At 44.0% G+C, this 24,848-nt stretch overlaps 1 protein-coding gene and 2 long non-coding RNA genes across 3 annotated transcripts; 2 read left to right on the top strand and 1 right to left on the bottom strand.

Moving 5' to 3' along the window:
* Positions 1-23,154, bottom strand: LOC116549598. Its single transcript, XR_004267955.1, has 3 exons — positions 22,802-23,154; positions 18,913-18,916; positions 1-34 (listed from the first exon to the last, which is right to left on the bottom strand). It is a non-coding gene; the product is annotated as an uncharacterized LOC116549598 (long non-coding RNA).
* On the top strand, positions 11,139-15,915 carry PNRC1 (proline rich nuclear receptor coactivator 1). The gene is made up of 2 exons (XM_032275275.1): positions 11,139-12,390; positions 14,833-15,915. The coding sequence occupies exons 1-2, from the start codon at positions 11,851-11,853 to the stop codon at positions 15,274-15,276; spliced, it is 984 nt and encodes a 327-aa protein (XP_032131166.1). The 5' UTR covers positions 11,139-11,850; the 3' UTR covers positions 15,277-15,915.
* On the top strand, positions 18,548-20,204 carry LOC116549597. The gene is made up of 2 exons (XR_004267954.1): positions 18,548-19,720; positions 19,859-20,204. It is a non-coding gene; the product is annotated as an uncharacterized LOC116549597 (long non-coding RNA).
* Positions 23,155-24,848: the final 1,694 nt, after the last annotated feature.

Below are 24,848 nucleotides of genomic sequence, written 5' to 3'. Positions count from 1 at the left end.
TGCTGGGATTACAGGCGTGAGCCACCACGCCCGGCTAAATTTTCTTTTTATGGCATCTTGTTTTTGTTTCATGGATGTACTATATTCCTAACACACTGAGGCTATTAATTACAGGGGCTTTAAACATTTTTTCTTCTGCTGTATTAATGTCCTACAGGTTCCTTTTATTCCTATTTAATTATATACGTGATTTGATCCTCAAGAATTAAGTGATCCTTGCCTGACTGCTTGCACTTTGAGATATAGCAATAAGAGGCCGATTGTACGCTCTGAGTTTGTTGGGGCTCAGAAACCAATACCCTAATATGTAGTGCTTTGATGTGCTGAACGGAAGAAGCTTCAAAGTTTCTCTGACCACACTCCCCACCATCTCTCCCAAAGCGCCAGATCAAGCTGAAGTTCCTTCGACTGCCTAAGATCCAGACCCACCAAAAGGAACACTTTTTTTTTTTTTTTTTTGAGATGGAGTTTCACTCTTGCTACCCAGGCTGGAGTGCAATGGCGTGATCTCGGCTCACAGCAACCTCCGCCTCCTGGGTTCACGCAATTCTCCTGCCTCAACCTCCTAAGTAGCTGGGATTACAGGCACGCGCCACCATGCCCAACTAATGCTTTGTATTTTTAGTAGAGACGAGGTTTCACCATGTTGACCAGGATGGTCTCGATCTCTTGATCTCGTGATCCACCCGCCTCGGCCTCTGAAAGTGCTGGGATTACAGGCTTGAGCCACCGCGCCTGGCTAGGAACACTTTTTTATTTATTTATTTTTCTTCTTTCTTCTTTTTTTCTTTTACTTTTTAATCTTTGTGAGAAAGTGCCTGTGGAGGAACAATTTTTTTTCTTATTCTTCCTGTAAGACCAAGAATGTAACCACATCTGAAGAGACCCTTTCAGGAGCTAACGTACACATTAAGCTCTGTTCCCCTATCATTCATTTTCTCTACTAATTCCCTAAGAGAATGCTTCTTCTTCCCCTTCCCACAATCTTTTTTCCAGGATGGTATATAAGCTTAGAAACTCCTCTGTGGGGTAAGTAATCACTCTGTGGTTCCTACCCCAGGTAAAATTTCTATGCCTTTTCTCCAATTAGTGTCTTTCATGAGCTGATTTTTCGGCAAACCTTTAGAGGGCAAAGAGGGAGTTTTCCCTTGGCCCCTATCGTTCATTGGCTTGTAGGCTTCCCTATGGGAGGATCTATTTTTTTTTTTTTTTTTTTGAGACAGGGTTTCACTCTGTCACTCAGGCTAGAGTGCAGTGGCACAATTATGATTCACTGCAGCCTCAACCTCCTGGGCTCAAGCGATCCTCCCACCTTAGCCTCCTAAGTATCTGGGATTACAGGCCCATACCTCTGTGCCCAGCTAATTTTTTACCCTGCAGAGGTGGGGGTCTCACCATGTTGCCCAGGCTGGTCTCAGACTCCTGGCTCAAGTGATCCTCTGGCTGGACTATGTCTTAAAGAACATTACAAATTAAAGGAATGTGAGTGTCAATATTTAAACTAATCACATCGTATGCACTTGTATATGTTAAGAATAACTGTAATATGCTAATTTACTAGTTAGGGTAAAATATCACTGTCTTCTCTGCCATAAAACTCAAAAAGCTAATGACATCATTTCAGATATAGCGTTTATAGCAATGAGTCGTATTTGGCTGTGAATCATAATCAATGTCTCAACTAAAACTTGGCAGAATATTAACCGCACAGGTTCATCCTGAGCTTTCCTGTGAAGGTGACTGTGCCTGTTCTTCAGCTCTGAAATCCAAACATACTCATGGTCTTTCTCTGTGTGTTCAGGAATTTTTAAAATGATATAATTTAGGGAATGTCAGCTTTGTCTTATTGTACAAACCTTAATTTTTTAAATTTTATCTTATTTTTTTAATTTGTCCTAAGAGTATACCAAGTAACAAATCTTAAATTTTTAAGGATGAAGTTAAAACATGAGAAAGATAATTTGCTGGGTGTGGTGGCTCACGCCTGTAATCCCAGGACTTTGGGAGGTCAAAACAGGCAGGTTACTTGAGGCCAGGAGTTCAAGACCAGCCTGGCCAACAGGGTGAAACCCTGTCTCTACTAAAAATACAAAAATTAGCTGAGCATGATGGTGCACGCCTGTAGCCTCAGCTACTTGGAGGCTGAGGTGAGAGAAACACTGGAAACTGGGAGACAGAGGTTGCAGTGAACCAAAATCACAACACTGCATTCCAGCCCAGGTGACAGAGTGAGACCCTGTTTCAAAAGAAAAAAAAAAAAACAAAAAACCCAAGCAATGTCAATTTGATTGTTTTATACAAATCCTAAATTTTTCTGGATGTTATAAGGACATGAAAATGTTCTTTTTGGCCGGGCATGGTGGCTCATGCCTGTAATCCAAGCACTTTGGAGGCCAAGGTGGGCGGATCACCTGAGGTCGGGAGTTCAAGACCAGCCAGACCAACATGGTGAAACCCCGTCTTTAAAAAAGAAAGAAAGAAAGAAAATGTTCTTTTCTTAGTATGAATTGCCAGAAAACTATACCGTCTCACTTAGGCTAAAAAACTACAAGCATTTCTCCAAAACAAGTGTTCATTTTGTAAACTTTTACTATCATATAGTTGAAAGAGCTCTACAGACTGAAATTCTATTCTATCATATCACTTTAAATTCAAAACTGTAAAAAATTGGACCACTGCAGTATTGTGTAAAAATGAAATATGCTATTTTCCTTACAGAATTTTAGCTGACTAAAAGGACAGGAATGAACTGACTGTCCCGGGGCCTGAAAAGTAAATGAGATTTGGCAGGGTATGTTTCAGTCCATCTTTCTTAATTTATTTTAAACTTCTTGAAAATAATTTTACACCCATTCTGGAGATGTCAAGTGAAATAACCAAGGATAACTAGAATGATTAAATAAATAGATTTCCATATTTTGCACAAGAGTAGGAACACTTTTTGTATAAATGGTTCATAGGCAACTAAAAAGCAACTTAGTTATTTGGGGATTCTTTTGTGTTTAAGAGATAAAACATAATAATTTCAATTCATTAGGAGTTGTTTTCTTTCTGTGGGGACAGAGTCACTCTGTTGCCCAGGCTGGAGCGAAGTGATGCCATCATAGCTTACTGCAGCCTCAGCCTCCCAGGCTGAAACAATCCTCCCACCTCAGCCTCCTGAGAAGCTGGGACTATAGTCGTGTGCCAGCCAGCTAATTTTTTAAATCTTTTGTAGAAACAGAGTCTCGCTATGTTGCCTCGGCTGGACTCAAATTCCTAGCCTCAAGTCAGCCTCCTCCTGCCTCAGCTTCCCAAAGTGTTGCGATCACAAGTGTGGCCTTTAAAGTGAACAGCGTGAAAAATAAAACTGGGGCCGAGCATGGTGGCTCACGCCTGTAATCCCAGCACTCTGGGAGGCCTAGGCGGGCGGATCACCTGAGGTCGGGAGTTCAAGACCAGCCTGACCAACATGGTGAAGCCCAGTCTTTAAAAAAAATAAATAAATAAAACCTGACCAGGCACAGTGGCTTACACCTGTGATCCCAGCACTTTGGGAGGACATGGTGGGAGATTACTTGAGCCCAGGAGTTCAAGAACCGCCTGAGCAACATAGCCAGACCTTGTCTCTACAAAAAATTAAAAATTAGCCTGGCATGGTGGCATGAGCCTGTAGTCCCAGCTACCTGGAGACTGAGGTGGCAGGACTGCTCGAGCCAAGGAGGTCAGGGCTGCAGTGAGCCATGATCACACCACTGCACTCCAGCCTGGGTGACACAGTGACACCTTATCTCAAAAGAAAAAAGAAAGGAAGAAAAAAAGGAAGGAAGGAAGGGAGGGAAAAAGGGAGGGAGAGAGGGAGGGTGGGAGGCAGGAAAAAAAAAAACACCTTATTAAACCAAGATAATTGGCTGGGCATGTTGGCTCAAATGCTATAATCCCAATACTTTGGGAAGCTGAGGCAGGTGGATCACTTGAGGCCAGGAATTTGAGACCAATCTGATCAACACGGTGAAAGCTCATCTCTACTAAAAATACAAAAATTAGCTAGGTGTGGTTGCAGGCTCCTGTAGTCCTGGCTACTCAGGAGGCTGAGGTAGGAGAATCACTTGAACTGGGGAGGTAGAGGTTACAGTGAACCGAGTGTGCCACTGCACTCCAGCCTGGGCAACAGAGCAAGACACTGTCTCAAAAAGAAAAATAAAAAATCAAGATAATGGCTGGGCACGGTGGCTCAAACCTGTAATCCCAGCACTTTGGGCTAAAAACCTACAAGAATTTCTCCAAAATAAGTGTTCATTTTGTAACCTTTTACTATCCCATAGTTGAAAGAGCTCTACAGTCTGCAGAGAGGGGCAGATCACTTGAGCTCAGAAGTTTGAAACCAGCATAGCTAACATGGTGAAATCCTGTCTCTACTAAAAATACAAAAAAATCAGCCAGGTGTGGTGGCGGGCGCCTGTAATCCCAGCTACTCAGGAGTCTGAGGTAGGAGAATTGCTTGAACCTGGGAGGCGGAGGCTGCAGCAAGCTGAGATCACGCCACTGCACTCCAGCCTGGGCAACAGAGTAAGACTCTGTCTCAAATAAATAAACAAACAAACAATAAAGATAATCTTATTTTCACTCCGCATTGCCCTGTGGGTTTTCATATTCCAATCAAAGCTATTGTTACTCTCTAAGTCAACTAGATTTAGAAATCTGGGGGCCATCCCTTTTACTCCTTTTTTTTCTCGCCTCTCCTGAGCCTCATGTTTCCTACCCTGTCTTGTCTCCAAGCTTAACCAATGTCACTAGTTACCAGGTCTCAGGTTTTTATTCTGATGTCCACCTTTCCATTTCCTCTGAACTGTCTTAGCCCAAGTTCCCAAGTGCCCACAGCTGAGTCAGTACCATTTGCCTCACTGCCTCCAATCTATATTTTAGGGGTTTCAAGTTTTTTGCCTAGAGTCAGGTAAGTAAAGGAGCAAAATGAGATGGCTGAATAGGTCTTATTTTAAGACGGTGTCCTCTACTCAGCTTCAGCCATTTGTTGCTCCGACAGAGATCAATGAGACCGTGTTACTAGAAATCCAGGTTTTGGGTCAGGCACGGTGGCTCACACCTGTAATCCCAGCACTTTGGGAGGCCAAGGCAGGAAGATCATTTGAGGCCGGAGTTCAAGACCAGCCAGGGCAACACAACGAGACCCCACTGATTTTTTGTAAAACTACATAAGCTACTTTTTTGTAATTATTTAAAATTAGAAATTAGCCAGACATGTTGGCACATGCCTACAGTCCCAGTTACTTGGTAGTCTGAGGTGAGAGGGTCACTTAAACCCAGGAGGTCAAACCTGCAGTGAGCTATGATTGAGCCACTGCACTCCAGCCTGGGTGACAGGGTGAGTCCCCACTGGGAAGAGAAGGAGACGGGAAGGGAGGAGAGAGGGGGAGAAAAGAGGAGAAGAGGCCAGGCGCAGTGGCACATGCCTGTAGTCCCAGCTACAGGAGGCTGAGGCGGGAGGATTGCTTGAGCCCAGGAGTTCTGGGCTGTAGTGCGCTATGCTGATCAGGTGTCTGCACTAAGTTCGGCATCAATATGGTGACATCCTGGGAGCTGGGGACGACCAGGTTGCCTAAGGAGGGGTGAACCGGCCCATACTGGAAATGGGGCAGGTCAAAACTCCTGTGCTGATCAGTAGTGGGACTGTGCCTGTGAATAGCCACTGTACTCCAGCCTGGGCAACATAGCCAGACCCTGTCTCTTAAAAAAATTTTTTTTAATATTAAAAAAAAAGGAAAAGAGAAGGAAGAGGGGAAGAAGAGGGGGAAGGAAGGATAGAGGGAAGAATGGAAAGAAGGAAGGAAGGTAGGGAGGGACGGAGGGAAGGAATTCAGTTTTCCAAGAGAATTCAGAAATTTCTAGAGTTGCCTTTGGATTCTTACTTCCATTCCTAAAAAAAAAGCTCCATCTCCTAAAACTGCCACATTGGCCTGGCTAATCCTCTCAATGCTCGTCTGTCCACAGTTCCTAAAATGGGCCTAAGTCGTTCCTTATAGACAGGTGCCTCACAATCCTGGCCAGAAGCCACCCAGGACAGCTCTAGTAAGAAAGTTCTGTTGAATATAGATAATATTGACTAACCATCCAGTTATCCTGTCTGGACCAATCCATACTGAACCAATCAGCTTCCCTCTCTCTGGAATTTGAACTTTCGGTAAACAGCAAGCCAGGTGGTAGTGAGAGTGGAAGCAGAAATACAGAAAAAGAACAGAGTGATTGAGTTTTTTAGAGTAAGGCTCAACAAGCATCTGCTAAGAAGTAATAACCTAGTAGTTAAGGCTGTATTGGATCCTGAATCAATTTTGAATTTCCACATGTCATTTCAAGTTGGTCAGGTACTACATCATTTCTTGTTCCTTCCATGAGTTCTGGGTGTGAAGGTTTTCCTGCTATCCTATGAGGCCTGGTATGTGGTCAATGTTCTTGTCTTCCTTATGTCTATGTGTGCATATCCTTAAAATAACCCATTACTTTAGGTAACCTGAGTTAATTCTTGCAATGAAGAAAAAAATAATACACACAATGATCTCTCTCCCTCTCCCTCTCTTTTTTTTTTTTGACACAGAGTCTCACTCTGTCACCCATGCTGGAGTGCAGTGGCATGACCTCAGCTAACTGCAATCTCTGTCTCCTAGGTTTAAACAATTCTCCTGCCTCAGGATCCGGAGTAGCTGAGATTACAGGTGTGTGCCACCACGCCCAACTAATTTTTGTATTTTTAATTGAGACAGTGTTTTACCACCATGTTGGCCAGGCTGGTCTCGAACTCCTAACCTCAGGTGATCTGCCTGCCTCTGTTAAAATGCATGCACTCAATGAAGAGACTCCTGCAAACAGGCTTTGTCTAAGCGACATAGCTGCTTATTCACCTGGGTACAGGTCGGCTGAGACCGAAAAGGGTGTCAGCGTAGGATGGGGGATAGAAGTTGGTTTTATAGGTTTGGGGTGGGGAGTGGAAAGTTAGAGTTTAGGGCGGTTTTTTGCAAGCTGGGAGGGGGTCTAGGGTGTGGAGTCCTGAGGTTGACCAAAGTCGGTTACAAAGTCCAATGGCCTTATCAATTAGGGTGGGAATCAGGAACAATAGAGAATGTCTCAAAGGTAAGTAAGCACCACAGGGGTTGATCATTTCTTTCTCCTTTCATGGTCTTTAGATTTTCCAGTTACCTTAGATTTTCCAGGAACTCATCTGGAGTGTCCATGCAGCTCACAGAGGTTAACATTGTGTCCATGGGGCTGTCAGTCAGCCTAAAAGACCTTAGAGCCCAGGGCCTCCCAAAGTGCTGGGATTACAGGCCTGAGCCACCTTCCACAGCCTCTCTCTCTCCCTTTTAAAATCACTCTTTTTTAAAGAAGTAATTTTACTCAAATTTTGATAAACTATAAAACACTCTCAACTGCTTTTCTTCTGATCTTCTGCTCTTCTCTGTTTCTTTCTTTCCTTCTTTCTTTTTTAATAAAAAGACGGGGTGTCACCATGTTGGTCAGGCTGGCCTTGAACTGCCGACCTCAGGTGATCCGCCCACCTTGGCCTCCAAAGTGCTTGGATTACAGGCGTGAGCCACAGTGCCCAGCCTCTTCTCTGTTTCAGTGTAGAACATTATTCTGGAATACTTAAGAACATGAGTTACATTAGTAAAAGTACATCAGTAAGTCAAGAAAAATGTGCCTATATTCTATAAAGTGCATTCTATCACACACACACACACACAAAATGGCATTACGTTTTTGATGACTTTATTTAGAGTAATTACCAGAGAGGACTGGTTTGGATGTCTCCAGTTTTTTTTTTTTTTTTTTTTGTGACGGAGTTTCGCTCTTGTTACCCAGGCTGGAGTGCAATGGCGCGATCTCGGCTCACCGCAACCTCCGCCTCCGGGGTTCAGGCAATTCTCCTGCCTCAGCCTCCTGAGTAGCTGGGATTACAAGCACGCGCCACCATGCCCAGCTAATTTTTTTTTTTGTATTTTTAGTAGAGACGGGGTTTCACCGTGTTGACCAGGATGGTGTTGATCTCTTGACCTCGTGATCCACCTGCCTCGGCCTCCCAAAGTGCTGGGATTACAGGCTTGAGCCACCGCGCCCGGCCCTGGATGTCTCCAGTTTTTACAAAGAGCTTAAATCATGAAAAAGTTGATAATTCTCCAGAATCACAAAGCACTGTGGAGCAAGAACTATGCTTCAATCATGCTCAGAATATGTAAGAGAGAAGAAATAGGATGCTGACCATGACAGTTGGAACAAATAAAAAGAGAAAAAGGGGAAAAGACATGAGACATAAAGTGAAAAGACAAAAATTCCATCCTTTTTACAATGGAGTAAATATTTCAAACAATTTCATAATGTAATAATTAAATCAGAACTCTTTTTAAAAATCATTACAATTCATTACCTTAAAAGGAAACATGTGTTTTTGTTTTTTGGGTTTTTTTTTTTAATAGAGACAAGGTCTCACTTTGCTGCCTAGGCTCCTCTCAAAACTCCTGAGCTCAAGTGATCCTCCCGCCCTGGCCTCCCAGTGTGTTGGGATTATGGGCGTGGACCTCTGAGTCTGGCCAAATTTTATGCTTTTTAAAAACCCCAGCAGTGTGGCTGGATATGATGGCTCACACCTGTAATCCCAGTGTTTTGGGAGGCTGAGGTGGGTGGATCACCTGAAGTCAGCCTGATTAACATGGCAAAAACCCATTCCTACTAAAAATACAAAAATTAGCCAGACGTGGTGGCCCAATGCCTGTAATCCCAGCTACTCAGGAGGCTGTGGCATAAGAATTGCTTAAACCCAGGAGGTGAAGGTTGCAGTGAGCCGAGATTGCTCCACTGCACTGCAGCCCGACTGACAGAGCAAGACTTTATCTTAAAAAATAAAATAAAATAAAAATAAAAGCCCAGCAGTGACATTATCCATATTATTTTACTTCCAGGCTACACTAATAGTATAATAGTAATATTTGGCTTTTGTCTTCCATTACTGTCAGAGCCCCTTGAGGCCCTTGGAATTTCCTGATAGGAGTGTCTTTTGTTACTCATAAAGTATCCTTTTAATAATACCTAAGTTTATGCTAATAAGGTAATTTTGGGTGGAAGCCTTTAGATAATCTCAGGGTGGGGCCAGTCACCAGAAAGACCAAGTGATTTTAGGATTAGAGAGTTGCAGCTTTCAGCTACATTCACCAACCTCCAGAAAAGGTGTGGAGGGGCGCGGCTGGACATTAGGCACTATAAACACTCAATCAATAATATTTGATGAGCTTTCAGGTTGCTAACCAAGTGGCAGTGTTAGGAGGGTGAGGCACCTAGAGAAGGTGTGGAAGCTCTGCCCCTCAAACCGCCAATCATCCGTATCCTTTATTTATTTATTTATTTATTTATTTATTTATAAAGGATTCCAGACACTCCAGACGAGTTCCTGGAAAATCTAAAGTAACTGGAAAACCATGAAAAGAGAAAGACATTAAGGCCGGGCGCGGTGGCTCAAGCCTGTAATCCCAGCACTTTGGGAGGCCGAGGGGGGCGGATCACGAGGTCAAGAGATCGAGACCATCCTGGTCAACACAGTGAAACCCCGTCTCTACTAAAAATAAAAAAAATTAGCTGGGCATGGTGGCGCGTGCCTGTAATCCCAGCTACTCAAGAAGCTGAGGCAGGAGAATTGCCTGAACCCAGGAGGCGGAGGTTGCGGTGAGCCGAGATCGCGCCATTGCACTCCAGCCTGGGTAACAAGAGCGAAACTCCGTCCCCCCCCCCAAAAAAAAAAGAAAGAAAAGAGAAAGAAATGATCAACCCCCCCTTAGGTCTCTACTTAAGACATTCTCTACTGTTCCCTTATTCCTGCCCCAACTGATAAGGCCACTGGACTTTGTAAACAAGCTTGGTCAGCTTCGTGACCCCACGAGACCCTAAAACCCCCTCCCAGCTTGCAAACCTACCACCCCGAGGCAGAAGGCCACTGCACTCCAACCTGAGTCTCAGAATAAAAACCCCGTCTAAAAAAGTTTATAAAGTGATTGGGAAGCATTTTTCTGGATATTCAATCTGTCCAACTTTGCCATCAATCATAAAACGTTTCATTTGAGGCACCAACTGCTTACTACTCCAAAGCCGAAAATTATTGTAGGGGCTATCAGTGTAAGATTATTGTGGTCTTCTAAAAACAGAGAATATAGTGTGGCAGGTAGTACAGCTGTTGTTAAAACTTTGGTCTTGCCGTACCTGGACTGGAGATCAAATTCTGATGCTAACTTACAGTTTGATCTTTCACAAGTCCTTTACCCTAAGCCTCACCTTCCCCAGCTGTAAAACGGGGGATAAAATACAGTACTGTCCATCTAAAAAGAACCTGAGGCAAAATTAGGCCAAGATTGAGGACTGCAACCCAAGACCACAGATTCAAGCTGCGCTGAATATACACTCGGATTAACCACAGTTACAAGTAGGTTTTTAAAGGAAAAGAGGCAGCTCCTAATTGTTTACCAATGTACATTTAAAAACTATACATAGCTCTTTATGTCTTAAATTCCAGAAACATAAAGATAATGCGCAGGAAGCTAATCAGGAACAAAATACCTTTAAACAATTGTCCCAGGCATGGGTTGGTAGGGAAAGGAAGAGAGTGACAGAGCCTAGCTACCTCGCAGAGCTGAGGTCTGATCTATTTTTCTTAGTACTATTCATAAGGGTTATTGTGAGGTTAAAGTGAGATAATTTAATTAAAGAAAAGTTCCTGAAACATAAACACTTGATAAATTATGGCCACAATTCTTTTTTGTGGGTGAGCAGTGTGGTGTAGAAATCTCAAGAGAGATTTCTGGCTACATACAGCTAACAAAATACTCTGTAGGTTGCAGAGCTGTTTCACTTTCTCCCTTGGAGATAGATACAAGCCAACTTGCTGCTTCCTCAAGTACCAGACACAATGTTGCGATTTCAAAGTCTCACAATCCAAGCATTAAGTCAGAAAAAAAACTCCAACTTCCCTTTATGGATTTACAGAGAACTTATACATTGAGGGGCTAATTCAACCAGTAAGTCACTTTGATTTTTACTCTGATCACCGGGACTAATAAGCAGCGTTGCTGAACCAAGTAAATAAAGAATCGTGAGCCACACTTCAGTAGATATAATTTAAATGTAGACTGATTTTTTTCACGATTGCTAGGAAAGAAATCCCTACAACGTACTTAGAAATCTTTTTTTTAAATGATAACGCTGTTATGTTGGGCTGAAAATAAAACGGATACTTCCCCAAGGTCAGCAGCGGAGGAGGCAACCGTGGCCTTGCCAGAGTCGTCCCGCTTCCCCGCCCCCGTTCTTCCTGCCGCCCTCCTCCTGCCTTCTCCGTTCCCCACCCCCATCAACAAACTCCCCCGGGACATTTCAGTCCCACCACTCTTTAGTTAGGCGAGGCGCGGGGGCGTGCTGGGGAGGGGTAAAGAGGGTGGGGCGGAAATCCAACTTCATTGTTCGCGGGACCGACTTTTCCCGAAAGAGCCCGCTGGCAGCGCCTGCGCAGTGCGCGCTCTTTGTGCCAGGCTGCAGCAAGCTGGTTGTTTGTGTCTACCCCAAGAGGCGGAGGCGGAGCGGGGGCGTGGCCTGCACCGTCGCATTCTGATTGGGCTTTCCCAGGGAGGTGGGCGGGCATGGGCGGAGCTTCTGATAACAACACTCGGAGCTGGGGCTGTGGCTATTTGTTGCTGCGCCGCCACCGCCCGAGTCATGTTCCGCGATCTTCTCTGGCTCTCCTAGCAGCATCCGTCGCCGCTACCCCGTCTTCACAGCCTTCACCTTCTCCTTTTCTCCTCGTTGCTGAGCGACAAGCTTCTTAGCGATATGACCGTCGTCTCCGTTCCGCAGCGGGAGCCGCTCGTCCTGGGTGGCCGCCTTGCGCCGCTTGGCTTTTCCTCCCGCGGTTACTTCGGGGCCCTCCCCATGGTGACCACGGCCCCGCCGCCTTTACCCCGGATCCCGGATCCCCGGGCACTGCCCCCAACCCTTTTCCTTCCTCACTTCTTAGGGGGAGATGGCCCGTGTCTGACCCCCCAGCCTCGCGCTCCAGCAGCTCTGCCCAACCGCAGCCTCGCGGCGGCTGGAGGCACCCCTCGGGCAGCGCCGAAGAAGCGGCGAAAGAAGAAGGTGCGGGCCAGCCTTGCAGGGCAGCTGCCCAGCCGCTTTCACCAGTACCAGCAGCACCGGCCGAGTCTGGAGGGCGGCCGGAGCCCGGCGACGGGCCCGAGCAGAGCGCAGGAGGTCCCGGGCCCGGCCGCCGTCTTGGCCCCTAGTCCTGCAGCCGCAACCCGCACGGAAGGAGCCAGCCCCGACCTTGCCCCGCTGCGGCCCGCGGCGCCCGACCAACCCCCGCTCAGGAAAGAGGTAAGGGTCGCCGGGGGCCGTTGAGGAGTCGGACCCTTAGACGGTCGTGGTGGAGCTCTGGGGCTGCAGGCCCTGCACCCGGGGGTGTCGGGCGGGTGGGGGCGGGGTGGGGGGGGCGGCTGTTTACTCGGGAGGGAAGTTTCCGTGACGCCCGCTCCACTCCTGGTTTGGGGGAAGAAGGGGGAAGGGGAGGCATGCGCTGGCGCTTGTGATTGGCTCCCAGGAGTCGGCCAATGAGAAGCGCCACTGCGCCCCAGCAACAGCCCCGATTTAGAAGGCTGGCGGCGTTCCAGGGGGTTTCGGCGTTCCGGGCGCTCAGCGGGGTGGGGGCAGGGACGGGGCCCGCGGGAGGGCTGACGTCAGCGCGCTACGTGCTCGACGCTCCTGCGCCCATGAAGGAGGCGAGGCAGGGTGGGGGCGGCCGGGGAAGAACGGGGCCCAGCCTTCTGCTTCCCGGCTGTCGGGAGCCCCAGTCCTAGTCAGTGAAGCGCGGAGATGGTCTCTAAGGTCCCGCCATTGGGGGCGGAGTGGGCTCCGAGCGGCTCGGTTTCTGTTGGTTGGAGCCGTGCCGAAATGTGAGGTGCCCGGTGTGGGACGCGCAGTCCAGCTGGGGCTCTGCCGGCCGCGGGGCCTGACCTACTTAGTGGTTCTAAGTTACGGGTTGGCAGGAGCCGCCCAAAACTGATTTTATTACGGTTGCCACTGTGTAGTTCGTGTTAGTGTGTCCAGAGTAAGTTTTCAGAAGAGTTAGCAATTGAATCGACTTAGGCTGTGCGATTGCAGTGCTATTGGATTAGGACAAAATGGATAGAAGTTTAAATGGGATTAAATATACGAAATGATTTCAAAGTCTTGCCAAATAACGTTTGATGGACTTAAATGACTTGCTCTTTTCGTAATAAAATCAAGTTGCCACTGTTCAGTGAATGTTGCATTGAATTAGAGATTTGCAGTTTATCTAGCTGTGCCCTTGGGAAAAAACTGCTCAGGGCGTTTTTTTGTTTGTTTGTTTTTTGTTGTTGTTTTTGGTGCCGTGGCTGGGATCGCTGCGTTTCTTTATGTTCCCAGATATCTCCCAAGTTTTAAAATTCCACGACTTTTGAAATATCCGTGACTATCTAAAAGCTTATGTGCTTGTTTTTCTGGCCTGTTTTCTGGAACAGGTATTAACCAGGGACCTCTGGCAGTCCCTATTGACGTGGAAAGTTAATTTGTTCTCTACTTTTTTGTCGTGCCTTGTTTACTACTGCGTTGCAAGTGTTGGTATTGTGGTGATCTAGTGGGTTACTTTATGCTTTTACATGTGTTCAAGACTTCCTATAAGCACCCTTAAGTTAGGAAAATGATTAGTGAAGCAGTGTTGTTGAAACAGTTACTAAACCAGAGAGGAGGTACACAGCAAACATTGTTTCTGACACTGGTATCTGGAAGAGAGCTGTTAGTCTTCCTTAGAGTTGTTGAAAGGTGGACTTGGGTTATTTCATACTTTTTTGAAAAGTCTGAAATGGAAGACGAGGCGGGCTGGGGGTGGCCACGGAAAGGTCGGACCCTGCTTTCCGCCTCCTAGGTGTCCGGGAGCCCCAGTCCTAGTCTGTGAAAAGTCCATTTGACATTTTAGAATTTGCTTACGTTGCATACCAGCAGTAGTCATTAATGGTATTTTTAGTGGCGAACAAGAGTGTACCTAAAAGTAAAGGGAAATTTAAGGTTTCGTTTTTTTACGAGAGAGTGTCTGTCTCTTGCACTCCAAGCTGGAGTGCAGTGGCATGATCTCTGCTCACTGGAGCTTCCTTCTCCCAGGCTAAAGGGATCCTCCTGCCTTAGCCAGCCTCCCCAGCCTCCAGAGGCGCGGGAGGGATCCCGCCTAATTTTTGAACTGTCGTCGACATGGGGTGGGGTTTTGCTATGTTGCCCCTGCTGGTCTTGGAACTCCTTGAACTCAAGCGATCCACTTGCTGACCTCCCAAAATGCTGGGATTACAGGCGTAAGCCACCATGCCCAACTAAAGTTTTTATAATTTCAACGTTTATTTTCGATCCAGGAGGTACCTGTGCAGGTTTGTTACATGGGTATATTTCATGATGCTGAGGTTTGGAGTATGAATGATCCCATCGCAGGTAGTGAGCACAATACCCAATAGGTAACTCTTCAGCCCTTGCTCCCCTGTTTCCCATCTAGTAGTGCCTAGTGTCTGTCGTTCCCCACTTTATTCATGTTGTACCCAGTGTTTAGCTCTCAAATTCACTTGTGGTATTTGGTTTTCTGCTTCTGCATAAATTCGCCCACGATAATGGCCCCCAGCTACATGTGTTGCTACAAAGAATATGATTTTGTTCTTTTCTGTGGCTGTGGTCAAACTTAAAAAAAAAATAGATATGTGATATGAGGTGCATAAATTTTATCTGGGAATTATATTTACTTTTGTGTTCTTGTCTTTGTAGGTTTTAAAATCAAAGATGGGAAAATCGGAGAAAATTGCCCTTCCCCACGGCCAGCTTGTTCATGGTATACACTTGTATGAACAACCAAAGATAAACAGACAGAAAAGCAAATATAATTTGCCACTAACCAAGATCACCTCTGCAAAAAGAAATGAAAACAGCTTTTGGCAGGATTCTGTTTCATCTGACAGAATTCAGAAGCAGGAAAAAAAGCCTTTTAAAAATACCGAGAACATTAAAAACACGCATTTGAAGAAATCAGCATTTCTAACTGAAGTTAGCCAAAAGGAAAATTATGCTGGGGCAAAGTTTAGTGATCCACCTTCTCCTAGTGTTCTTCCAAAGCCTCCTAGTCACTGGATGGGAAGCACTGATGAAAATTCCAACCAAAACAGGGAGCTGATGGCAGTACACTTAAAAACGCTCCTGAAAGTTCAATCTTAGATTTCAGATTTCAGTATGTGTGTAAAACATAAGTTTTCCCATATCCCTGGACTCTTGAGAAAATTGGTACAGAAATGGAAATTTGCCTTGTTGCAGCATACAAGTGCAAAAGATGAGTTTGAAAAATCACAAACAGCTTGTATTATATTTTATATTTTGTAAATACTGTATACCATGTATTATGTGTATATTGTTCATATTTGAGAGGTATATTATAGTTTTGTTATGAAAGTATGTATTTTGCCCTGCCCACATTGCAGGTGTTTTGTACATATACAATGGAGAAATTTTAAGTGTGTGCTAAGGCACAGGGAAGACTGATTTATTTGCACAAGGTACTGATATTTTTTTCCAAGAAACAGCTGTCAAATCTCAAGGTGAAGACCTAAATGTGAACAGTTTACTAATGCACTACTGAAGTTTAAATCTGTGGCACAATCAATGTAAGCATGGGGTTTGTTGCTCTAAATTGATTTCTAATCTGAAATTACTGGAAAACTCCTATTCCCATTTTTGCCAAACTCATTTTCTGGTTTTTGGTATATATCCATTCCAGCTTAATGCCTCTAATTTTAATGCCAACAAAATTGGTTGTAATCAAATTTTAAAATAATAATAATTTGGCCCCCCCTTTTAAAATAGTCTTGACTCTTTGTGTGTGACTGTTTCTCTTGTTTGAATGTGTGAGTAGGATATGATTTTGTGTGGGTGGATTTTAACTTACATATTACTGGCTGAATGTGAGGCGCCATACTGTACATTTTCGTAGCAGAGCAGCCTTGAGGTTTTTGGGTATAGTACTTGACTACTAGGGCAGGAGGGTCTCCTGAGCCTGAGAGGTGGAGGTTGCAGTGAGTCAGGATCAGGCCTTTGGACTCCAGCCTGGGTAACAGACCCTGTCTGAAAATAAAGGCCAAGAGGAAGTAAGGGAGACAGATTTTGAGTGGGAATGTTAAACAATCAGGTCAAGTAAAGAAGATTGAAGATACAAAGGAATTCTGTTTGATGTTTGAGTCACCATTCCTTCCTTACAAATGCAGATATACACCTTTCTCAGAAATGGATGAGGCTCATTTAGAAGTTTGAAGATGCCCCCAATTTTTAGTAACCAATTTTTAGCTTTTTTTAGTAATGTGTTGTAAATATTAATACTAATGACTGACTTCAGTGAGTTCTGACATTTCAACCAAATCAGTCTGTGATTCTAGAAAGGGACACATACACCGGTTTTAACAACACATTGTTGCATATAGTTGTAAAAATTGCTACACAATGTAAGAGTCCCACTGCCTTAACCCTTTCCTTGTCCAACATTTCTCAGCTCTTGTAATTTTGAGCAGTATGTCTGCAATTCCATGTGTGGGGCTTAAGTGTGGACAAATGACAGAGCTGAAAGTTTAGGTGGGATGGGGAGAAAACACAAGTACAACTAAAATACAAACTGTTTCCCCACTCCACAACAAATCCCTGAAGAGAGACAGTTTCTTAGGGAGAAGGCATTAACTTTGGTGAGAAGGAATTTCTCTTTAGGAACCTTAACACCTCAGAAAGTAACATTGAGTTGAACCTTAAAAGATCAGTATTTGGCCGGGCGCGGTGGCTCACGCTTGTAATCCCAGCACTTTGGGAGGCCGAGGCGGGTGGATCACGAGGTCAAGAGATCAAGACCATCCTGGTCAACATGGTGAAACCCCGTCTCTACTAAAAATACAAAACATTAGCTGGGCATGGTGGCGTGCGCCTGTAATCCCAGCTACTCAGGAAGCTGAGGCAGGAGAATTGCCTGAACCCAGGAGGCAGAGGTTGCGGTGAGCCGAGATCGTGCCATTGCACTCCAGCCTGGGTAACGAGCGAAACTCCGTCCCAAAAAAAAAAAAAAAAATCAGTATTTGATTAAAAAAAAAAAAAAAAGGAAAATAATTGTGAGAGGTAAAAAATCGGAGCAGATGGTGGTGTGAAAAGATGTATGATGCTGTAATACCAGCACTTTGAGGGGCTGAGGCAGGCAGATCACATGAGGTCAGGAGTTCAAGACCAGCCTGGCCAACATGGTGAAACGCCGTCTCTAAAAATACAAAAAATTAGCCGGGTGTGCCTGTAATCTCAGCTACTTGGGAGGCTGAGGCAGGAGAATTTCTTGAACCCAGGAGGTGGAGGTTGCAGTGAGCTGAGATCAGGCCACTACATTTCAGCCTGGGCAAGTAAAACTCTGTCTCAAAAAAAAAAAAGGATGTACAATGTCCAGTAGCTTAAGATAAGTGCAAGGAAGGGAGGGAAGTTTTTTTAAAGGTGTATTGGGGTAAGAACACGAAGGGCCTTTAGTGTCATGCAGAAGAGCTTCAACTTTATTCTGTAAGCATGGCAGTCCTCAAAGGTTTGAGTAAGAGAATGGAATTCTTGCTTCAAATAAAATGTAGAAATACGGAGGACAGCTTGGTAAGGGAAAGCTTGAAACAAAGACTATGTAGGTGAGGATACATTAGTAGCTTAAGAGAAAAGGGCCTAAAGAACATTATCAGAGGCGTGGTCTTATTTGGGGGAATGTTGTAGAATTAAGGATTGAGCATCTGAATAGAGGGTAAGGAAAAAATTAAAAATTGAGCAACTCAAAGGATAAAACTACAGGGAGTTGCAGGGGAGTCAGAATTATAAAGGGAGGTCATTTTGATTTGGCATGTGGAACTTTGGGAGTGCCTCTAGGACATCCATGTGGAAAGGCACAGCAAGTAGATAGAAAATAGGTCAGATCGAGGTATGGCTTTGGTAAATAGTGTACAAAGCAGTAATTACAACAGGGAAATGGAAGTGGAATATTTTGTCTTTTATTTATTTTTATTTTTTATTTTTTTTGAAGATGGGGTTTCACCATGTTGGTCAGGCTGGTCTTGAACTCCCAACCTCAGGTGATCCGCCCGCCTTGGCCTCCAAAGTGCTTGGATTACAGGCGTGAGCCACCACGCCCAGCCATATTTTGTCTTTCTATGTCCTCTCCATTTTCTCCCATAAGATTTAATGCTTTTAGGCCAGGCACAGTGGCTCACACCTATGATTCTAGCACTTTGGGAGATAGAGGGGTGCAGATCGCTTGAGCCCAGGAGTTCGAGACTAGCCTGCGTGGCATAAGGAAACCTTGTCTCTACTAAAAATGTGTATAAAAATTAGCCAGGTGTGGCATATGCCTGTGTTCCAAGCTGCTTGGGAGGCAGAGGCAGGAGGACCCCTTCAGTCGGGGAGGCAGCGGTTGCAGTGAGCAGAGACCTCACCACTGCAGTCCAGCCTGGGCGACAAAGCTAGACTCCCCGTATCAAAAAAAAAAAAAAAAGAAAAAATTAATGCTTTATTGGTAGCCTTGACCTCATCCTCTCAGCCTCCTATGGACTGTCAACTTGACTGTGATAGTAAATTAGTTGCTGAATTAGAATTTTCTCGTGAAACTTATACAGAGGTTGTTTTTCCTACCTGTAAAAGTGTGTGTTAACAGACAGTTAAAATCTAAATTCTGAATTCTGATAGCAGGGGCCCAGTTGGTGAAAAGGGGGAATAAAGTTTCCTTCCTTTTCTGTGATATGAAATCAGGTGAAACTGATCTTTCGTAGCTCATCATCTCTCCTTGCACCTCTCTCATCTCCTAATAACCCTCCTCATCTTATTGCAGGATAAACTATCCTTTGTTTTCATGGTAGAAGAAAATTTATATACCATTGATATCTCCTTCAGTTGAAGGAATCAAGGATATTTATGTATCTTTGGGTATGAAAGGCTATTTTTGTTTTTGTTTTATTTTATTTATTTATTTGAGACAGAGCCTCGCTCTGTTGCCCAGGCTGGAGTGCAGTGGAATAATCTCGGCTCACTGCAACCTCCGCCTCCGGGTTGCCTCTGCATTTCAGCCTGGGCAACAAGAGTGAAACTACATCTCAAAAAAAAAAAAAAGGATGTACAATGTCCAGTAGCTTAAGATAAGTGAATTCTCCTGCCTCAACCTCCTTACTAGGACTTCAGGCGCGTCCCACCATGCCCAGCTTATTTTCTGTGTTTTTAGTAGATGGTCTCGATCTCCTGACCTCGTGATCCACCTGCCTTCGGGCTCCCAGAGTGTTGGCATTACAGGCATGAGCCACCACGCTCAGCCTATGTTTAAATTTTTGAGGAACACTGGTAAACTAAATACATTTTAACATCACAGAATTGCCTTGCTGACCATCTGATCCCTGGCTAACTCCTCCAGGTTATTTTCTCATTGCTGGACTTCTTTCCTTCTGAATCTAGAAATACCCTAGAAACTGTTCCAAATGGAAAAGAAAGTATGCTTGTATTGTGAGATGAGATGGTGGAGGAGGCAGAATTGTGTAAACACAAATTATGTGTAACTCAGGAACTACTTGTTTTGTTAACTTGAATTATAAAAATGTCAAATTCAATAACAATTTAAGATTTATAAAAGGTGTTGAGGCCGGGCACGGTGGCTCACGCCTGTAATCCAAGCACTTTGGAGGCCAAGGTGGGCGGATCACCTGTGGTCGGGAGTTCAAGACCAGCCTGACCAACATGGTGAAACCCCATCTTTAAAAAAAAAGAAAAGGTGTTGAATTTACTGAAGGTCCACTGTTAAGATTTTAGAATTCATTTTCTAAAGCAGGGTTTATAATAATGTGGGCTTAGTGTAGAACTGGCTACATAAATTTTAAATTCCCTCGTTAAAGGAATAGATTATGTGGCATCAGTAAACATAGTTTCTGAATTTAGTAATGGTAAAAAGGGACAAAGTGGGACGATTGGTAGAAGCAACCTACATACTTTATGAAAATCAGATGCACATTTATCAAAGGAGGCCACATGTTCTATTCAGGCTCCATTTAATTAGAATTAGATCATCTTGAACATTAACAATACTTTAAGGCACGGGGGGAGGTGGAGAAGGATCGGGGAAAAAAAACAATAAAAGACAAAGTGACATTAAACGATAAAAATACCTAATTTCTCTGGTCATTCACACAATATTTTTATGAATGAAGAAAAGATTCAGGAAAGTTAAGTAATTTTTCATAGTTTAATACAGATTAGCACTCACAAGACTGTGGTATTTTATGTCTGGTTGTAAAAATACTAGACAATCACACTCCTCCAAAGCTGCTTATATATACATGGCTGTTTCTACTAAATTACTACAGATAGTTCTCTTATTCCAAGATTAGAGTTTGTTTTTTTTCTTTTCTCTTTTTTTTTAATAAAGGTGGTGTTTCACCATGATGGCCAGGCTGGCCTTGAGCTCCTGACCTCAGGTGATCCACCCACCTCGGCCTCCCAAAGTGCTAGGATTATAGGCGTGAGCCACAGCGCCCAGCCTTTTTTTATATTTTTAACTGCAATAGAGAAAGGTAGAGTTTGTTAATCTGACTTTGTCAAATCAAATTCACAAATGTGTTCTTGGCATCTTGGCAGTTTAGGATCTTGGGCAAGAGATGGCAAGTAGAAATGTTTTCTTTTCTCTTTCTCTCTTTTTCTTTCTCTCTCTCTCTCTCTTTCTTTTTTTTCTTCTTTCTCTTTCTTTCTTTTTTGAGATGGAGTTTCGCTCTTGTTACCCAGGCTGGAGTGCAATGGCACGACCTCGGCTCACCGCAACCTCTGCCTCCTGGGTTCAGGCAATTCTCCTGCCTCAGCCTCCTGAGTAGCTGGGATTACAGGCACGCGCCGCCATGCCCAGTTAATTTTTTGTATTTTTAGTAGAGACGGGGTTTCGCCATGTTGATCAGGATGGTCTCGATCTCTTGACCTCGTGATCCACCCGCCTCGGCCTCCCAAAGTGCTGGGATTACAGGCGTGAGCCACTGCGCCCGGCTATTTTCTTTTTTTGAAAACAGTCTCGCTCTGTCACCCAGGCTGGAGTGCAGTAGTGCAATCTTGGCTCGCTGCAACCTCCTGGGTTTAACCAATTCTGCCTCAGCTTCCCAAGTAGCTGAGACTACAGGTGCATGCCATTCTGCTTGGCTAACTTTTACAGTTTTAGTAAAAACAGGTTTTTGTCATGTTGGCCTGGCTGGTCTCAAACTCCTGGCCTCAAGTGATCTGCCTGCCTCAGCCTCCCAAAGTTCTGGGATTACAGGCATAAGCCACCCCACTGGGCTTTTTTCTTTTTGAGACAGGGTTTTGCTGTCACGCAGGTTGGAGTGCAATGAGTGGCAGGATCACAGTTTATTACAACTTCTGCCTCCTGGTCTCAAGTGATCTCCCGCCTCAGCCTCCTGAGTAGCTGGGACTACAGGCATGTGGACATGGGGTTTCACTGTGTTGCTCAGGCTGGTCTCAAACTCCCAAACTCAAGCAATCCACCAGCCTTGGCCTCCCAAAGTGTTGGTATTACAGGAGTGAGACACCACACCTGGCCAAAAACATTCTCCCTTTTTATGTTTTCAAGGTTTTTAAGTGATTTCTCCCTTTTGGTAGACATTTTGATGATTTTTGGTTATTTCCTATTGCAAATGTTTGATTTTAATTGAACTCAAAACTGCTTACTAACAGTAAGATCTTTAAACAGGAAGATCTTTATTATTTCACTTTACTTGACGATATGGAATCAGAGGGCTTTCTGGTCCCATCAAAACTTTGGATAAGTTACAATTTGTAGGGATATTCTAACTATAAAGCAAGGCTTTCAATGATTCCTTCCAAAGTTGAACAAAATTAGCCTTATTCTTTTTTTTTTTTTTTTTTTTTTTTTTTGAGACGGAGTTTCACTCCTGTTACCCAGGCTAGAGTGCAATGGCACGATCTCGGCTCACCGCAACCTCCGCCCCCTGGGTTCAGGCAATTCTCCTGCCTCAGCCTCCTGAGTAGCCGGGATTACAGGCATGCACCACCATGCCCAGCTAATTTTTTTTTGTATTTTTAGTAGAGACGGGGTTTCACCATGTTGACCAGGATGGTCTCGATCTCTTGACCTCGTGATCCACCCGCCTCGGCCTCCCAAAGTGCTGGGATTACAGGCTTGAGCCACCGCGCCCGGCCTAGCCTTATTCTTTAAATGATTAGGCATTTACCACTCTCAAATTTTTTTTTTTTAATTTTTAATTTTTTTTTTTTTTTTTTTTTTTTTTTTGAGATAAAGTCTGTCATCAGGCACCAGGCTGGAGTACAGTGGTGTGATCTTGGCTCATTTCAACCTCCGCCTCCTGAGTTCAAGCAATTCTTCTGCCTCAACCTCCCGAAGTAGCTGGGACTACAGGTGCGCACCACCACACCCAGCTAATTTTTTTTGTATTTTAGTAGAGACGGGGTTTCACCATGTTGGCCAGGATGGTCTCGATCTCTTGACCTTGTGATCTGCCTGCCTTGGCCTCCCAAAGTGCTGGGATTATAGGTGTGAGCCACTGTGCCTGGCAAAAATTTTAATTTTTTTTACCCTAAGTCATAAGTACTTATGCTCTCAAATTTTAGAAAGGTTAATATCAAAGACTGGAAATGTCCCTTTTCCACCAGACTTTTAAGGCTCTTAGAGTCACTGTGCATTCAGTCCAGTCTCCTTAACTATCCTTGTCTATTTCTTAAGTTCTTATAATCATGTGATGACTAAGACCAGATCCCGAATTTCAAGAATAAGAAAACAGAATTGTTTATGAAAGCCATTCAACCAAGGTTTTCTGGCTGTACTTTGGCTAATTAGAATACCCCATCTATGAACGTTCCAGTTTTTTTTTTTTTTTAAAAACTTTGTTAAGTTCAAAGTAGTTGGGGGATAGATGAAAATATATTCGGCAAAGCAGGTGTAATTTACTGCTTACTGTAGAATCTAGGTAGTGGGTATATGGATGTTCCACTTTAAGCTACATTTAACATTCTTTTCATAGTAATGATTTTTATAATAAAGTGTTAAAGAAAATAGAGTTGGGAAAAATCAAGGCTATTTTACTGGTTCACTCCAACATTATATATAATTTGAATATTTGCTAATTTTTTTTGCTAATAATTCTAAAAGCTCACTTATATGTAGCATACAGCACAAATAAGTTGATCTTATGAGGTTGTAAACTTTGAATCTCCTGAATGTTTTCCTCTGCATTTTCAAGTAGGTTCGTTAGTTGGTTATAACATCTAAAAAATTAGAACTCTAGTTAATGACAGAAATACCAAAGCCATTGTAAACAAGAGCTGAAAGATGAGAGAAATGATAATGTAATTAAGCACTGGCTTATTTGGGAAACGTGACAGATAACATTTAGTGTTAATGTTGACATAAATATTAATTTTTTTTTTTTTTTTTTTAAAGACAGGGTTTCACCATGTTGGTCAGGCTGGTCTTGAACTCCCGACCTCAGGAGATCCGCCCGCCTTGGCCTCCAAAGTGCTTGGATTACAGGCGTGAGCCACAGTGCCCGGCATATTAATTCTTGAGAATAATTAGAGAAGGGCGAAGACGTAAGTGGAGATTATAAAAATTCTGAAAAAGGCTTGGTTCGGTGGCTTATGCCTATAATCCCAGAACTTTGGGAGGCAAAGGCAAGAGGATCACTTGAGGCCAGGCATTGAAGACCACCTGGGCAACATTAGTGAGACTCTCCATCTCTACAAAACAAAGATTCTGGAAGGGATTTATAATGGTCCCTGGTTTGGGAAGAGAGTTAAAGAAATGAAAGTGGAATAACTGCAAGCAGTGAAAGGAAATGTGTTTATGACACATCGCCAGGCACAGTGGTGTGTGCTGGTCCCAATTACTTGGGAAGCTGAGGCGGAGGATGGCTTGAGTCCAGGAGTTTGGGGCTGTACTGTGCTATGCCAGTTAGGGGTCCACACTAAGTTTGACATCAATATGATGACCTTCCTGGAAGTGGGGGCACCAGGTTTAGTAATGAGGGGTAAACTGGCCCGGGTTAGAAACAGAGCAGGTCAAAACTCCTGTGCTGATCAGTAGTGGGATCATGCCTGCGAATAGCCACTGCACTCCCATCTGGGCAACACAGCAAGACCCTGTCTTATAAAAAAATAATAAAATAAAAAAGAGATGCATGTCCTCAGGAAAGAAAGGGGCTGATTGAGGGCTACTTAAGGCTGAAGTGACTAGGGAGTAAAGGGTAAGGCAGTGTGCAACTCTTAACCTTTCACTGGTTCCTGCCTTTTAAAGCCTTTAATGCTGAATTAACACCAGTGGAGTAAATGAGATGCTAAAAGCATTGTTTGAAATTATCCCTTAAGTGATGTAGTTCCACTTTCTATGACAGACACTGAAACTACAATCTTTTGGTCAAAATAAAGGGTGAGGCCGGGCGTGGTGGCTCACGCCTGTAATCCCAGCACTTTGGGAGGCCGAGGTGGGTGGATCTCCTAAGGTCTGGAGTTCGAGACCAGCCTGACCAACATGGCGAAACCCTGTCTCAAAAAAAAAAAAAAAAAAAAAAAAAAAGGTGTGGATGAGGTGTGATCACAAAAACCTCAAATGAGTTATCAGTTATATTTGACCACTGACAGGTAGCTTAGAGCTTTATATAAAGGACTATTTGAACTATAAAATTTTCATCCATGTTTTTAAGTGGCATTTAAAAAAAAATCCCATTTAATAGGATATATAGTATGAGTAAGAA

The sequence above is a fragment of the Sapajus apella genome, unplaced genomic scaffold (genome assembly GCF_009761245.1).
Source record: "Sapajus apella isolate SASKATOON/1434 unplaced genomic scaffold, GSC_monkey_1.0 scaffold6, whole genome shotgun sequence".
Classification (NCBI taxonomy): Eukaryota; Metazoa; Chordata; class Mammalia; order Primates; family Cebidae; genus Sapajus; species Sapajus apella.
This window is presented reverse-complemented; position numbering and strand designations above follow the sequence as displayed.

Coding starts and splice junctions, on each gene's coding strand:
- PNRC1 (XM_032275275.1), top strand. CDS start 11,851: ATGACCGTCGTCTCCGTTCCGCAGCGGGAGCCGCTCGTCCTGGGTGGC. Junction 12,391..14,832: donor AACCCCCGCTCAGGAAAGAG/GTAAGGGTCGCC, acceptor TTGTCTTTGTAG/GTTTTAAAATCAAAGATGGG.